This window comes from the organism of the source record quoted next, unplaced genomic scaffold, assembly GCF_019419815.1.
Source record: "Pyrus x bretschneideri cultivar Hongxiangsu unplaced genomic scaffold, Pyrus_bretschneideri_v1 Contig69, whole genome shotgun sequence".
Lineage (NCBI taxonomy): Eukaryota > Viridiplantae > Streptophyta > Magnoliopsida > Rosales > Rosaceae > Pyrus > Pyrus x bretschneideri.
Window position 1 is genome coordinate 1773649 of NW_025999808.1, and position 18248 is coordinate 1791896.

General features: G+C 38.4%; 1 protein-coding gene across 1 annotated transcript; it reads right to left on the minus strand.

Annotated features, from left to right (window-relative positions):
• Nucleotides 1–12176: 12176 nt before the first annotated feature.
• Nucleotides 12177–12752, minus strand: LOC125472283. Its single transcript, XM_048573511.1, has 2 exons — nucleotides 12547–12752; nucleotides 12177–12447 (listed from the first exon to the last, which is right to left on the minus strand). The coding sequence occupies exons 1-2, from the start codon at nucleotides 12750–12752 to the stop codon at nucleotides 12177–12179; spliced, it is 477 nt and encodes a 158-aa protein (XP_048429468.1).
• Nucleotides 12753–18248: the final 5496 nt, after the last annotated feature.

Consider the following 18248-nt stretch of genomic DNA (forward strand, 5'->3'; position numbering starts at 1 on the left):
CAACAGCCAACACGCTGCCACGTGGCCAACGGTCAAATTTCTGACCGTTGGGCCTTTTTTTTTTTTTTTTTTTTTAATTTTTGGTGAAAAAAAAGGTGGACCGTTGATCTGTGATCGGACTGTCCAATTTAAAAGTGAAATTTAAATTTTTTTTACCGTTGGAAATCCAACGGCTCTGAGGAGGGCCACGTAGCCCTCAGCCGGTCGAACGCAACTTGCCCTGCACGCAGGCCCCACCGCCTGCAATTGCTGTCGGCTACTCGCGCCAGGAGAGCGTATTGTGCACGCGCCAGGGAAATGGACCGGCCTCTGGGTCTGTCCATTTTGGGCTGGGCTCCTGCCTGGCTTGGGCTGGGTGCCAGCCTGTTTTGCGGGCTGGAGGTGATGGACAGGGTGCCAGTCTATTTTTTCACTTGGTGCCGGTCCAAATGTGTAGGGCTGGAACTGCTCTAAGGGCTTGTGAGGTCAGCTGAATCTCGATTAGTTAATCATGTTTAAGGGCTTGTAGACCAATCATTGTTTTTTTTATTTTATTTTGATTTTGATAATATTTAATTGATCTACAAAATGATAAAGCATAATTAAAATTGTAAAGATGAGATGGATGGTTTCACGGGAGGAATGGTGGAAATGGTAGTCGGCGCAGATGGGGAAGGAGGAGAAAGGCTGGTTTGTTGATCTGGGGAATTGGAATCGATTAATGACTGTTTTTTTTATTATTTTTATCAATTAAATTTTGAAAGAGTTATCTCTTTTTTAATTGTTATTTTACAGGTGTCAGTAAGTAATTAGTTGGGAACACCACTTGTTATGCTTATATGTGCGTACCCGGTTATCTGCAAAATTCCTCCAGATACACCAGAGATTTTTCAGTGTAACTGGTACACGGGGTGGTATACCACGTGTCACTAAACAAATAGTGGGATATGTGTGCTAAAAAGTTAATAACTTAAAAAATAAATTTTCCTCAATTCCTGTTAAAACACGTAGTGCACCATTTGTGTTCGCGTCACTACTAAAAATTTCCCCAAATACACGACTAACTACCATTTTAACTAACAATAACAATACGACACATGTCACAGTCCTAAACAATCCAAACTATACACTAAGCATAAGATACAATCTATCATATACATGCGCTTAGGTTTGCAGGGTTCAATAGAAAATTGCAGCTGTTTTTGTCGATCCAATGGTTCGTATCTGATTGCATATCTGCAAACCCAAATCAATATCGAAAACACGTGGTTAAGGTTACTAAAAGGATTTATGTATTTACCTTGAAAACATGCAGGCAAAGCTTGGGTTCAAATGATAACATTGTTTTTTTGGGTGAATGATAACATTGGTTACGGTTATCCAGACACACTGGTTAACAAATTTTTTTTATTTTTTTTTAATTTTTTTTTTACCTTTATGAAGAGGAATGATTAACATTTTAAGATACACTAGCCTCTCTACACGCGCTCATGCGCATGCGAGAGACATTTTTGCATCACGGGTGCTACACGCCTCTGAAATGTGTTACTTCTTATATATCCTAAGAACTGAAAATAAATAAGATCTCATTGCTAATGATGTCTCAAGTTAGTTGTTTTTTATTGTAATTGTCAAGATATATGTTTAATGTATTGCGCATGCGAGAGACTATTTTTTTTTATCATGGGCATTACGCGTGCCCCTGAAAATGCGTTGCTTAATTTGTTTCCTTATTTCGTAAGTGCTTATTTATATTTTAATGTGAGGGCCATTTCGAAGTTTTTGATTTTGAATTTGTGAGAGGCCAACACCCATCTTTCCTTCTATTTTTTTAATATATAACTTCAATATGCGTTTTTTTTCCTTCTTTTGAGAAGTAGTAAGCACAACCATGTAATCAAGAAATATGTCAGTGACTCAGTATAAAAGAACAAAAGGGGAGATAATTGCACATAATTTTTTTTTTTTTTTTTTGTGACAAATACACACCAAATCATTTAGTCTTTTTACACAGGCTCTTGCAATAGTTTTTTTTGGTTTACCTTGGGATTAGACTTAGAAATACAATATTAAGAGACAATTTATTTTACTATTGTGTTGAGCAATGTTGAATAGAAGTTACTTTGCAATATTTTGTACTCTTCTGCGATAATAAATCGGTAAATAGGGATGCAATAGTAGTATATTTCCAAATAAAATAAAAATCTTGGTGCATATATACACACATTTAACACGGACCAAGATAAGAAAATTTCTCTTTGCTTTGATAGCTTATAGAAGCATACATCTATAAGCATACTGTTGTATGACACTATAAAATAATAGGTACGGCAACAACATTATCTTTGTGGAATCAAATCTTATCGATAGACACTTCGAATAAATAGTCTGATTTCCACCAGCTAGTAACACCCAAAAAAAGAAGCAACTTCTCCTACATCAGCATAATATACATAATCGAAATTTTGTCCGTAAGAAAAAAGAAACTCCATACTACTTATTCTCTTTTCTTATTTTGATGGATAAAATGCACTGAAACCAAACTGCATATGAGCATACTTCGTTTTAGTTCCATGGTATATATGTACAAAGAGTGAAGCAAGAAAATTCCTTTAAGAATACAACCAAATATACAAAGTAATTTGAAATAAGAACGTAAAAACAAGGCATAAAGAACTCATAAAGCTATAAAATGAAGAAGAAGATAAAGCACATAGCACTTTAAATAAGTTCCAATAACCAAATATTAGAACTCTAAATGCAATCACTTAAAAACACAATTGGAAGACATACCTGAACAATTTTTTCGTTTGCAGTTGAGTTTGTACCCAAATTGTCTCTGGTTGCGTCATTCTCAATCGGTTTTTGAGCACCTTAAATGAAAGAAATTAAGCTAATAGAGTTAAGAAAATGAAAACGAAAGCTTGAACTACAAAAAAAATAACTAAGTAAACTTTAAAGCTAAAATGTACATACAAAAATTGAAAATTAAACTATTTAGAGTATAAGTGCCATGATGTCAAATTCACCCATTAATGATGGATCTAGGCCTGGTGTTAGGAAGATATCTAAGCAAAACTCTGTTAGAATGTTAAAAAAAGAAAAGAAAAAAGAGAAGTAATTACCACATTAATAGATACTGAAGAAAAAATATTATTCTTTAAATGTGATCAGATCACTTAAAAACAATACTTTGTCCCCCAAATCAACTACCCAGCATAAAGGTGAAGAAACGAAATCGACTTCAATCATACAATCACCAGCAAGAAATACCCAACCTTATTCATAAATCTGCAAAAACATAAACAAAAAAACTACAATGAAAAAGGCTTTTGCATAAAAAAAATAAAAAAAAAAAAAAAAAAACAACCAATGATTACTATTAGTAAACTGAAAACAATTACCTTCTCGCAGCCTATATACAGTCTCCAAAACCGAATAGAATGTTAAGAAGAAAATATTGAATTAACAAAATTAATAATGAAAAATAAAAGATTCTCATGCAGTGGCCATTTCATTATACCCTGGAATTCTAAATCTATTACAAATTATTCTTCAATTAAGGGAATCGTAATAACTCCATAAATTATATATCGACATATCTATTAGTTTACAAAAGCGTGTTAACAATTTACTAAGAAAATAATAAAAATAAGAAGAAAACCAACATAAAAAGTACTCAGAAAGAGCATACGTAGTTGAATCCTAAGCAACAAAATGCCATACCGCCTATCTCTTCCTCCAGTTTTTGCAGGGTGGGCCGTGCTTCTTTCCAACCGCACCATGCAATAGATTTCCTATACCTGAAATTAAAACGCAAGACCCGGTGGGGGGGGGGGGGGGGGGGGGGGTGGTTTTGTGGGGAAGAAATCAAATACTCAGAAAGAGCATACGTAGTTGAATCCTAAGCAACAAAATGCCATACCGCCTATCTCTTCCTCCAGTTTTTGCAGGGTGGGCCGTGCTTCTTTCCAACCGCACCATGCAATAGATTTCCTATACCTGAAATTAAAACGCAAGACCCGGTGGGGGGGGGGGGGGGGGGGGGGGGGGTGGTTTTGTGGGGAAGAAATCAAATACTAAGACCCAAAAATAGATTTTTTGATTTTTTTGGATTTTGATTGTGAAGGAAATAAAGGGTTATTCTTGGCATTTTAGAATGCTTCACCAAACTGGAGCTCTCTTTATATATATATATATATATATAGATAAAAGAAGACAAAAGAGAAGGAAAAAAAGGTAAAAAAAACTTTAAATCTGAAAGAATGAGATGATTCAGTTTTTGCGTGATGGAGTCCTCGTCGTCTCGATTCATGTATTTAAGTAAGGAACTAATTCGTTTGTCAAATATTTCTTTTCATAACATTCTGTCCAAGAAAAATGACTGCTTGAAATTAAACTTCTGTTAAATACTTTGCCTAAAGTTATTAGCAACTGAAAGGAAAAAAGCACTTGTAACTGAAAGATTATAATCATGCTACCAACATTTGACCCAAAATTGAAAGGAAAAAAGATGAAATTCTATGCATATAGCAGATTATTGATAAAGCAAACTCTACAACTGAAAGATTGACAATGGCTTCAAAATTAAATGAATATCTAAAACAACTTATAAACCTAATTATATGGAAGAGGTAGAGAAAACCAATGTGCTGCAGACAGCTTACGGCTCAATATTCTTTGCAGACAGCTTACGGCTCAATATTCAAGTATAGGCTCTGGTTCAACTCTAGAGATTCCTTCTCCGATTCCATTGAATTGCTAGAGAGCTTCAGCTCGCTCTCAAAGCCCACACTTTGCCCACACAAAACTAAATTCTAAGAATTCCTCTTCCCTGCATTCACAAACACATTGTCAGTTAATTTTAGATTTTAGAGAAAGAGCGAGAGATAGAGGGTGTGCAGATGGTGCTGGGAGTGAAAGGGGAAGGATGCGAAAGAATAGAAATTGAAAGCAAGGTACCTGGTTGTTAGTTTGCAGAACATGGAGGGTTTGTTTGAGTCCCACGTTCGCGATTCTCATTCCTCATCCAGCAAAACTCGTCTGTTTTAGTGCTTTCTCTCTCTTTCAGTTATCGTTTTTTTACCACTTTGTTCTTTTCTTTTTTTATTTTTTATTTTTTTTATTTTTATTTTTTGTTGAATTTTAGAGTTTATTCATCTCTAAATATTAGTGGGGTGTAGGTAGGTACTGTGGAATGTCCCACTAAACTCAATCCAGATTGTGGGAATCATACAGAGTAAACTATCATTTTGTTGGCGCTTATTATTTTTCAACACGTATTTACTTTTTATTTATTTTGTTTTCCAATACAGTTTTTTGTTGAGATATGATTTTTTACCAGTTTGTCCTTTTTTTTTTTTTTTTGAATTTTTTGGGTTTTGATTGTGAAGGAGCATTTTTGGCATTTTGAAAAGTTTCACCAAACTGGGGCTCTCCCTTTATATATATAGAAGATGAACACCCCAATTAATTTATAATTTTACGGAAAATTGTAGCGATCGAATATCATTTTTTTTTTTTTTTTTTTTTTGGGGTAAATTACATAAAACTACCTCAACTATGGATTGAACGACTATCATACCTCATCTTTTAAAAGTGACAATGTCATACCTTATCTTACGAATTTGTTCCAATGTCAGACCTCCGTCAGTTTTTCTGTTAATTTCTCTGTTAAATGCTGACGTGGCTGGAGATGGGGCTTACTCACTAATCCAACTGGATTAAAAAATTAAAAAAATTAAAAAATTAAAAAATTAAAAAACTAAAAAAAAAAAAAAGGCCTAGGGATCCAGTCTTCTCTTTCCTCCACCCGCACCAACTCTTTTTCTTCTTCTCTTCGACAGCCACCAAACCCTTCCCCGTCCCCCCAACCTCCCTCCTCTGTTCCTCTCCCCACTCGCACTCGTCCTTCCCTCACCACCACCTCCCAACCCGTCTCATCCCTCCTCTAGTCCCTCCATACCCAACCCGACCCACCTCTCCCCTAATCCTTCCATACCCTTCCCCACTCGTCGATCCAATTTTAGGGTTTCAATTCATTCTCTCACTACGATTCGATTTCTGGGGTTTCTGATTTCTCTCTGTGATCAATCATGGCGAGCAACAACAGGGAAAACAATGTCCATGAGGAATCGAGCCATCTTCTGAGCAAGCAATTCTAGGAGAACCAGAAGGATGCTGAGAAGGCCGCCAAGGCCTCGCTGGAGAAATCACCGACGAATGTGGGGCATGGGAATGAAGGTGGTAATGGGTGCGTGTAGACCGCTGATGGGCTGCCATTGGGGCATGAGAACGTGATGGGTGGGCCTATGGGTTGGGCTTAGTGGGACTCCACCATTAAAGTTATCACCGCTATGTGATTTCCCCTTTCCCACGAGAAATCTGTAGCTTCTCTCACGGAAAAGTGCTTTAGTTCCCCACCAAAAGCACTTTCTTTCTCCCTGCTATACGAAATCCATTTCTTTCACTCACAGAGCTCGCTTCCACGCGGAAAAGCAGAGGAGTAATAGGTTTGTGTGCACAATGTTCTTCCTCTGTTTGATTCAATGGAACCCCATTCCGATTCCAATTGTCGTCGCCATTCTCGAACCGGTTGATTTCTTAGCTCTACAGTCGATTCAGAAGTCGCTGGAAGACATTATTTCTTCGATTTTCGATAACAGATTGATTTAATTGCCATTTTTTATTTGAAATTATGTTTGGGGTGGTTCTGGTTTTAGGTTGGAGGAAGATAGGAGCAGGGAAGAAAGGGGTGGGTTCCCATGCAAAAAAAATATATTAAATGATTTTTTTTTTTTAGTTTTTAATATTTTATTAATTTTTTAATAGAGAGTGGTCCCGTCTCAAACCACATCAACATTTAACTGAGAAATTTATGGACAAACTAACAAAGGTATAACATTGGACCAAATTCTAAAGATGAGGTATGACCTTGTCGATTTTAAAAGATGAGGTATGAAAGTGTCATAACACCAATAGTTGAGGTAGTTTTTTGTCATTTACCTTCTTTTTTTTTTTTATAATTATTCTGGCAAACCTCATGGTGTACTGTACACTTTTTGTACAAGCCGATTTAACAAAACTATTTCTGCTTATTAGAAATTTTATTTAACAAAAATATTTCTGCTTATTAGTAATTTTTTCATATTCATGATACACATATCATGGCAAGAACTAAAAAAAAAAAGGTCATAATCGCCAAGGCAATCCACAACTCATATCTTAAGAGTAATTTAAACATAGAAAGTGTGGTGGAATGCTATCAACATTCTAATTGTCCAGTATATGGGAAAACTAGGTATACTTCTAACATATTAGGGTTTACTATTGATTTGTGTACTTTTATATATTTCTATTAACAAAACATCCTGTTTGAACGATATTTTGGAAATTAGTGGTTCAAAATAAACAAATTGATTATTTATAAGACCTTCAAGAGCTGATCTATTAGTTTACCAACTAAATATTATGTGAACAGTTTAAGCAATTTGCAAGCCATGGCTCATCATTAGCTCATCAAAATTCACTATGTGACTGAAACACGAGCACATATGCCACATGTTATTATACAAACGGAGGGACAAAATTTGTAAACTAAATGACATGGAAGTTGATGATTAGATTATTACTTAAGCCTTGATAAACATACTCATTTCCTATTGATGACACATTATTTAATTTGCAAATTATGTCTATCAATGTAATCTCTCTCACATTACTCTTTATAAATAAAGGTCTTAGAATTTACTCTCATTTGTCCTATGACTTTAGCTAGACCTGGCAATTTCTTACATGATCCATTAACACGACACATAAACGACACGAAAATAACAGGTTTCAGATCAACACAATAATTAATCAGGTCACATGATAAGAACCCGTTAATAACGGGTCCTTAACATGTTTACACGAGAGTGACACGCAAGTAACCTGTTTCGACATGATAAGAAAAATGTTATTTTGGTGATTTTAATTTTATAAACTACTAAAAAACTTACTATAAAATACAATGGATGTGGATGCCAATTTCCGTCATCTTCTCCTTTGACGAAAATGGACCTGCAAAATAATAACACCTATGATTAAATCCAAAAGCCTCACTCGCCCACGAAGAAGGGGAGCTTTGGCCGAAGAATCTCCGATGCCAAAGTTAGAATTCTAAAAGGAACGTATTTAGTAGTTTGTGGGTAGCAAATTGCTTAACTTTTTAGTAGGATAATAGGGGTATTTAAAGTACGGTGGCCGGCCATATATGGTGTAACTGGGTGAACAATTGCAAGATATTATGTGAACTAATATCTTGCAATTAACATGGCAATTATTCCTAAATTAAATAGGAAGTTTTGGGAGTTACCTTTTGAATAAGTATTTGATGAGGGGTGATGAGAGGGATTTGAATAAATACCAAATTGATTACCTTTGACTCTTCCTTGATTAAGCAATTATTGTCCATTGCATGCGTGTGGGAATCTCAATACGACTAGAGGGTAGTTTTGTCTTTCTTACCCAAAAGTTCACGTGTCACCTCCATAATTTTTTAGATTATTTTTTGCTCCACAAATGCCCTCACACCTGCTGGGCTGCTAGCAAGAAAGGGCAATAGGTGTAGTGATCTCCAACTTTGGTACAGATTTCCACTTTGACTTGGAACTAGATTATTCTAGGAAAGAGAAGTAAATCGCCACCAAAACCTATTTAAGCCTACAGTAAGTAGGGGATTAAATCAACTTTGGAGGGTAATTATTTATCCCTACAAGAAAGAGAGAAAGCTAGAGGATATTAGTTCCCCCTCCCTTAACATTCTTGTTCACTTATATGTGCAAAGAACCGTCTTTCATTGACTTCTTTGTCTTCTCCGCGCCGCACCGAGGTAAGAAAAAATTAATTTTCCTAGTCTTCTTCTTGGATGGTGCTGCCGCGGAGCAGCTGTCAAGGTGGTGCGACACGTCGGTTGGCAGGGGCCAAAAGTCAGCTCAGCATAAGGTCAGGAGGTGGTGTGGCATGTCGGCTGTTTGATCTTTAGGCTGCTCTGTGCTTGCTAAACAGCTTTCTAATTCACTGATTGTCCTAATTTGTCTATATATATTCAGAATTTAGCTCAACTTCCAAGACTTCTCCAGATATGAAGAAGGTGCACATAGCTTTAGGTATCCCTGCTGAGTACTGTGAATAACGTTGGCTACTTAGTATTCTTCATCGGGAAAAAGGTAGGTTGCCCCTGAGATATGGGATAAAATGAATCAAGGTGGAGGCATTGGCTTGCCCGATCATTGTTGTGGAGCTTGTTAGGAATGAAGGTGGAAAGAAAAGATCTTCGCCTGCTCAAGAGATACCAGTTGAGAAAAAATCGAAGAGTTTCTCCGTTGCTCATGAAGTTCTGCCTGATGTTGGTGACTGACTTGACTTCTTACAAGGGGAAGAAAAATGAGGCTACTAGATCTGAGCATGTGACGCTTGCCATGCCAAAGATGGCTAATACAATTGTTAATAGGATTGCTTAGCGTAGAGGTTCCGTCATGCCCCTAGTTGGATACACAGTCGACGTGCAAATGCCAGAACTATCCATCGGGTGAGGCAGGCATGGCTAGGGCGTGCCCGGTCACCTTCAGGGCATCGTTGAGTCACTCTGTTGCGTTACCTAGGCTAGGAGTGAATTTTGCTATGAAGTCTGCCAAGGCTTGGTCCTTTATCACCGTATGGGGTCGATAAACTAAATCGTATTGGCCAAGTTCCAATGCCCATTTCATTACTCATTGAGAAACGTTTGGACCATGTAGGATTGATCATAAAGGATACTAAGTCATGACAATGACTGTATGAGCTTGAAAATATGGTCTGAGTTTCCGAGCCGCAATAACTAGCGCCAAAATCAATTCCTCAATCTTTGGATATCTGGTTTTTGCATCGAGAAGAGCTTTAGAAATGTAGAATACCAGTAGTTGAGCCCGCAGCTCTTTTCGTATAAGGGCATAACTCACTGCTACTTCTGAAACAGCCAAGTAGATGTATAAGTCATATGCATCTTCTGGCTTGGATAGTAAGGGAGGTGATGTGAGATACTTCTTCAGGTCTTGGAAAGCTCTTTCGCACTCATCATCTCATTTGTCTCGTTATGCCCTCTTGATTGCTTTGAAAATAGGCTTGCATCGATTGGTGGACCATGAAAGGAAGTGATTGAGTGTGGCTGCTCCTCCAGTCAGGCTTTAGATCTCCTTCAAGGTAGTTGAAGACTTCATTTCTAAGATTGCTCGGATCTGTTTGGAATGTGCTGCGATTCCTCGTTGGGTTACTAGGTACCCTAAGAATCTGCCTGAAGATACTTCGAATGTGCATTTGGTGGATTGAGCTTCATCTTGTACTTTATGAGGATATTGAAAGTTTTCGCCAAGTTTCCATAGGGTCTTATCGCCGCTTGCCCTTCACCATGATGTCATTGACGTAGACCTCCATGGTTACTCTAATCTGCTTTTTGAACATCATGTTGTTAGTAAGTGGCTCCCGCGTTCTTGAGGCCGAAAGACATGACTTTGTAGCAGTAAGTGCCTCACTCAATCTCGAATGTAGTTTTCTCTTTGTCAGGCTTATGCATGGCTATTTAGTTGTAGCTAGAGTATACATCCTAGAAACTGAGCAGTTGGTTGCCAGAAGTTGAATCTATTAGTAGATTGATTCGGGGAATTGGATAAGGATCATTTGGGCATACTTTGTTAAGGTTAGTGTAGTCTACATAAACCCTCCATTTGCTATTCTCTTTCTTCATTACTAGCAGCGAGCCATGCTGAGTGTGCTACCTTTTTTATGAACCCAACCTCTAGTAGCTCGTCGATTTTCCACTTCAATGATCGCCACTTGTTCCGGTGTGAAATATCTCCTCTTTTGGATCACCGGTTTGGTAACGTGGTCGATGTGTAGCTTATGGCAAGCTATCTTTGGGTCGATTATGGGCATGTCGGAAGGTGACCATGTAAAGATGTCACAATTTTCCTAAGAAAAAATGTAAGTTTCTTTTTTTTTTCCTTTGGGCTCAGACATGAGCCGATTCTAGTAGTCTTCTCTAGCTGCTGGGGATCAAGAATGATGTGTTCTACGTCCTCTTCAGGTTTCAATCTCGTCTCATCTGCTAGCGCATTGATTTGGACATCATATTCTTAATCCATCTGCTGTAATTGCTTTTTGGTAGCTTCATCCTCCCTTTGGACCTTAGTAGCCTCTACGGGGGTAAAGGTCTTTTTCTTTGTCTCCTTCAATACTTGCACAGTGCATCATCAAGATGCGGCATGGTCAGACTTGATTTCTCCGACTCTTCCTCCTGGGATGCAGAATCGAATTTTTTGATACTTGATGGAAGTTACAGCATCCAGTTTTATAAGCTAAGGTTACCCTAGAATCTCATTGTAGGGAGACGAGTCGCTTACTATCGTGAACATCTACTTTGAGACAACTGGCGGTGTTCTCACATCAAGTGTAATGTTGCCGATGACAATCGAGGTGTGTTCGTTGAATCCGGTGAGTACCTCCACTTGGTGTATGATTGTACTTTACATGCCCATCTTCTGAATTACTGAGAGCTGAAGTAGGTTGACTACACTTCCGTTATCAACCATCATTATGTTGATTACATCATGGGCTAGTTGGATAAATACCACTAGTGCGTCGTCGTGAGGGATGCTGACGTCTTTGGCATCCTGGTCGGTGAAGCCAATGATGGGTTCAAGTTGGGTGTTGACTGCTTGAACCTAATAAATTAATAGAGCTTGATGAATTTTCCTCTTCTTGGAATTATTAGTGGCCCCCAAGTGCTCGAATTCAGCGAAGACGCCATTGGTTCAAAATGTCTTGGTTAGCAGCTCTTCATGGGGTCTGCATTCCTTCTAAGCTGCGCAACTGGCTTGTCCAAGTATTAGTCGACCTTGTCTTCTTTCACCCACTTCTCTAGGTAGTTTTTCCAAGTGTAGTAGTTGTCGGTTGCGTGACCGGGACCTTAATGGAATGCGTCGTACTTGGTGTGGTCGAACTTGGAGGTATCTCCCTTTGATTGCTTCGGCAGCTTGAACCGTGGTTCGCTCTTGATGTCACAGAGGATTTGGTGGATTGAGATCGAGAACTTAGAGTAGTTCTTAGGCATCGGGCCTCTTTTAGTAGGGAATCGGTCCCTATGCTTAGCCTCCTGCCTACTTTTGTTGTTGTACTCAGGGTTATTCGAGTGCCTTGTCTGCTCGCTGAGCCTCATCCCAAAGTGCATGCTTCTCTACCAGAGAAAATGAATCTGCTAGAATTAGATCTTCTTTCATGATCAATTCTTCGAATTGCAGGTGGTCTACTAAGAGTCCTTTTTGGAAGGCTGCACTAGCTATTGAGTCGTTGCATTCGACTATCTTCACTTTTTCTGCTTTGAACCTCTTCACATAGTCACGGAGCGACTCCTTTGGGTTATTCTTAATGTTGAATAAGTGATCGAACTTCTTCCTTATCGAGCAATTCGATGATTATTCCTTGGTGAAAACCAAAGAAAGCTCATCGAGACTCCGGATGGATTAAGGAAGTAGGTTGTGGAACCAATCTTACACCTCGTCTTGTAAAGTTGTGGTGAATATCTTGCACATGTGGGCATTGTTGTTCCAATAAAGGATCATCACGTTGCGGTAGTACTTTAGGTGCCTCTCTGGGTCTCCATCTCCTTTAAAGGATATGAAATGCGGCATGCTGAACTTCCGTAGAGGCTCTGCCTTCTCGATCTCGTCTATGAAGAGTGACTTGCTTATGTTGGTCATGTCTCGTTGAAGCGCCTCATCCGTAACTTCGTTAAGCTGGAAATCGCGCAATCGTTCGGTTAGGAGCCTCTCTACTTCTTCCTAAATTTGCCTTTGTTGGGGTAGCAAAGCTTTTGGCTACTCCCTGTTGTGACCTACTGGTCTAAGCTGCTCTTCCATGTGCTCGGCTTGTTTATGTCACAGCTATGGTGCATATGGTATGTTCCTAGCAAGGATGCTGCTGGAGAGGTTCGTCGTTTACCTTTATCCTTGTTTAGGGCACACTGCATCTCGGTGCACTGCAAAATCTAATTCACCAAGGTCGTCTGCTGCGCGAAGGCACTTGTCAACTCTATGACTTGTTGAGACAAGTGTTGTTCGCCATTTAGGATGGAAGAGCTTGGACCGTACGCATCTCCTTGAGTGATGGAAGTGTAATGGACTCCGGATGCAAAATTTTGAGCTTCAATGAGCCAAGTCTGCATACAAAAAAAAGAAAAAAAAAAAAAAAAAAAAAAACACCAAAAACGGGTCCGAAACATAGAAAAAGGGGTTCAGAACGCCAAAAAATGGTTTGAAATAGCTAAAAATAGGCTTGTATGGGCGCTAGAAGTCACGAATCTGGGTCATGAGCTCGCGGGTGCGGATCTGGGTCAACTTGACCCGCGTTGACTGCGGCTGGGCTAGGCGTGCGCGCTGGTGCTACTGGATGAAGGGCTGGGCCTATATGGATTAAAGGTTATAGCACGCTAGGCTTCTGTGCATTGGGTTTGCGGGGGAGTGGGCTTGGGTAGCTGCTGCAATGGGGCTGCCTCCACATGGCTTCTGCAGCCAATGCTGGGCTCTGATAGGAAATGGCCTGGAAGGCCTAGTTGGAGCACATTGGGTTTCTTATTCATGCGCACTTGGGTTTCTGCATTAGGCCCTAGCCTCGGCTTTTTCTGGAGCTCTTCGGCTTGCTGGAATGGCCTGGCGTATGGACTGTAGACAGTGGGTTGCGGGTTACACCAGCATGGGCTGGGTTTTGATTGGCTACAAAAATTGCACCGATGGCAGTGGGTGGTGGCAGCCGTCGTTGCTCCGCGATCCGTCGAGTGGGTGAAAACCCCAATTTGTAGAAGTGTCTTTTGTTGTTGTTTCATAATTTTTTTCATTATCGTATTTGGGGAAAAGTGGCCGGCCATATATGGTGTAATTGGGTGAATAATTGCAAGATATTATGTGAAATAATATCTTGCAATTAACATAGCAATTATTCCTAAATAAAATAGGAAGTTTTGGGATGTTACCTTTTGAATAAATACCATATTGATCACCTTTGACTCTTTCTTGATTGAGCCGTTATTGTCCGTTGCATGCGCATGGGAAGCTCGGAGTGCCTTGAGAGTAATTTTGTCCTTCTAACCCAAAAGTCCACATGTCACCTCCATAATTTTTTGGATTACTTTTGGCTCCACAATAGATTAGTGGATATGTATATATATTTTATTTATTTATTTATTTTTGGATTTTTATCACAAATGGTCCTGAAATTAACCCTCACCATCCTGAAATTAAAAATCAATCAATGTAGTCCCTAAAAATAGGTGTTGCAAATCAATGTGGTCATTCCATTATAATTTTGTTAAGTGCTGATGTGACACATAAATGGGCCCTACAAGATTTACGTGTTTTTATCACAAATGGTCCCTTAAATTGATCCACATTATCAAGATGGTTCCTGAAATTGACCCACACCATCAATATGGTTCCTGAAATTAAAAATGAATCAGTGTAGTCCTTGAAAATAGATGTCACATATTAATATGCGATCCACCAAAAGCAACCAAAATATTCCTTGGTGAATAGGGCAAAATCTTGATCTTTCCACCACTATTCTGTAAAAAAATTTGTTATGTGCCGATGTGGGTTTAATAATTAATTAAAAAAGTTGTCTAAATACCTTTTTGCACAATGGAATTTTTTTTATTATAGTCGGGCCTACTCTGAAGAGAGATCCCTTCCATAAATTCTCAAAGGCACAAGGCTTAACCAAGGCCTAAGAGGGGGTGTGGAAATATTTTTCAACCAACAATAGACACACCTCGGTTATAACCACATTATATTTTTCAACCAACAATAGACACACCTCGGTTATAACCTCATTATCTCAAGGCATACCTCATTGTTCTTTGCATCACTAGACCACCAAGGAAGAGCCGAACAAACTCTCTAAGATTAAGGTTGTGAGGATGTTGATCGTCTAAATGTTAACGGTGATGTCCCAGAAGTCGTTGGTAATGGGCCAAGCTGTCACGAAATGTGATCTCGATCCAAGTTTAATTCGGTGAAGGGTGTCAAAGTGTGTAAAGATGCGTGTATTGGTATTTTTTTTTTTTAGAGAATATAGAGTGAATGAGGTAGAGAAATGTGGACTAGGATCGGAGGTGATTGCAAGACTGGTTTTTGGGTTGACAATTTTTTTATTAACTATTAAATTATTAAGCCTATTTGTAATGTTTTTAATTTAATTAGACTTGTGTGACCCATTTATGTGTCACATCAGCACATACTAGAATTTTTAATAGCATTGTGATGGAAGGACTAATTGATTTGAGACACTTACTTGCGGGACTACATTGATCAATTTTCAATTTCAAGGACCACTTTGATGTCGTAGGTCAATTTTAGGGACCATTTTGATGTCATGGATCAATTTCAATGATCATTTGTGAAGAAGGAAAAAAAAAAAAAAAAAAAAAAAAAAAAAAGGAAGAAGAAGACTTATGTGGCCCATTTATGTGCCACATCAGCACTTAACAAAATTTTTAAAAGAAATGTAACTGAAGGACCACATTGATTTGCAACACCTATTTTCAAGGACTACATTGATTGATTTTCAATTTCAGGGACCATTTGTGATAAAGATCCTTTATTGTTATAGTATACTATAGGCAAAGAGTAAGATTTAAAAATCATAAAACTGTTGTAAGCATAATTTAATGAACAAGTACGACATATAGATAGAGAAGAAAGAGATCTATAATTGTGAGGTGTATGTTATCTCACCCTATTCTGCCTTTATTTATAGTAGTATGGAAGGTAAATTCCTTACCCCAATAGGATTACAACTTTAATAAGATAATATCTAATCTAAGAGATATGGTAAAATTTCATAAGGATGTCCTAGATATGTTAGGATTTACACGATCACATTTCTAATCTAATAGGACTACAACATTCCCCCTTGAGTGTGTGAATACTGAAACAAATGGCACATTAGGTCTTTAGGGATGAAGTAAGTACAGTTGATGAAGTCGTCAGCACAATTAGTAAATGCGAGTCTCAAATCAAGGGAATAATGCATAAAAGATAAAACTCACAAAACATCGCTATGGTAAAACCTAAGGTGGGATAAAAACCCATAGACTAAGGAGAAAAGTGAGAAGTTGCATTAAGTCAAAACTATACGTCTTCTGGACGCAAGTAGAAGAGGTCACAAGGGTATGCTCAGCCCAGGATAAGTGCCTTGTCAAAACCTAGTTAGGTAGCAAAAACCTAGTGGGAAAAATGCTCCTAATCGTAGGGAAAAAGAGTACATTAAGATACTTCTAGATACTTCCCCTTAGTTTAACAAAACTTCCAAATGAGAACTACAAGCATTTCATATGAATAGTTAGGCATACCAATTCCTCGAACAAGATTATGGAAGGTTAACTTCGACAGTGATGTCATGTAAAGGCCGACAAGGTTGTTTGGGATCGGCTTGCATGACTTTAATCTCCTGATACTTTGCTGATGAGATATGGACGCAATATGTCTTGGCATTGACTTCGTTGACGTATCATGTCTTGGTCAGGTGGATACATTTGGCATAGTCTTCATGGATCGTCGTTGGGACTCAACAATGGATGAACATAGCAAGTACTTCGAATATGCTCAACAAGAGCTCTCAACCATGTCTCATATGTGGCGTAGTGAAGTGAGGTGAGTCTTGGAACGTTTCGAAGATTTTGCAACTAAGGTCATATCGTGGACCTTTAAGATATTGCGATATCTCTAATGGTATAGACATAGCAATTTGAGAACCTCTAAGATAAGTAACCAGCTACAACATAACAAACAAGGAAAACATCATTATGAGGATTAAGGGGACCAGATCTGCTCAGGATTCGTTAGGATTAGCCCAAATCCGTAGTACTTTCAAGGTAGCGGAAAAACGTCTTTAATACCAATTTAGTGGTTGCATGTAGGTGCGGTGCTGCATCTTTACTAATAGATCAACATCGATGGAGATGTCCTGTCTAACGCAATGAGCTAAGTACAATAAAGCGCAAAGTTGAACTTAGATATAGAACTTCAAATTCCATAACCTCTTCAAGGGTCTCATTTGCAGATAGTATTGGAAGATCATAGGTATACTCAAAAGGTAACACCTTCAGGGGTGTAGTTCGACTGGTAGACCAAAGTACTGTCAGAACAATGCTTTGAACTTCAATTCAAGGTATAAATGAGTTTTCCTAAGATTTTTCATCTCAAATTCCATCTTTAGATGTGAGACAATTTTCTCAAGCTCTTCTAAAGTCTTAGTGAGATGCATGTCATCAACATAAACTATAACTCTAGCAATTTAGAATAAGACTTCATAGTTTAACACGTAAGGGCATAATTCACATCCTTAAATGATCAAATAATCACTTTGATGGGTATACCACATCCGTTAGATTGCTTAAATTCGTAAGTGAACGCCTCAAATGAGTTGAGATGGTGTTCCGTGGTTTGGAACTATTTGAACCAGTCCATGTAGTTCTTCGAGAACTTACATGTAAATCTCTGTATCAATATCCTTATGGAGAAACACTAACCACATTCGTAATGTTGCAGTTAATCACAGGGCATTTGAGAGAAACATTACACTGTAAGGCGTGCAACATATCGTATGATTTCATTCATCTCATTATGCTTCCTTTCCTACTTGTAACACAACAGGGTTACTTTGGGCAGTGTAGGAACGATAGGTCCAAACACACTTTCGTAAGGAATTTAACCTGGATTGCAATTTCACTTATCCAATCAATTCTATGTTGTCACTAATCAACGGAACACGGTTGGTTATTGTCGCTCTTCATTTATGTCGGTACCTACCATATAAGTGAAAACATCATCAATGATAATCTCATTCCAATTCCATATCTCATCCAAGCTAGTATATTGGACCAAGAACTTTAAGTTTCTGGAGTAATCTGGATTAATCTCATGAGATAGAAATGATTTGGAACAATGATCGAGTATGGATTCATTTTGTGTCGTGATCTTCCTCTTTTGAAGAAGTAATTCTTATGAACCGAGTGGTATGTCGTGCTTCAAGCCGAGATAGATTGATTAGCTATCCGCCGGTGTACCAGACCATCCAACAGGGGCAGCACATCTTTCGAGTATGTTAACTCGAAGTCCATTAAGTAAATTTATCCTTGCAGGCATGTTTGCAACTGGTATATGATCTCGCACTTTAGCTAGATTAGAGAAATGCGTCTAGAG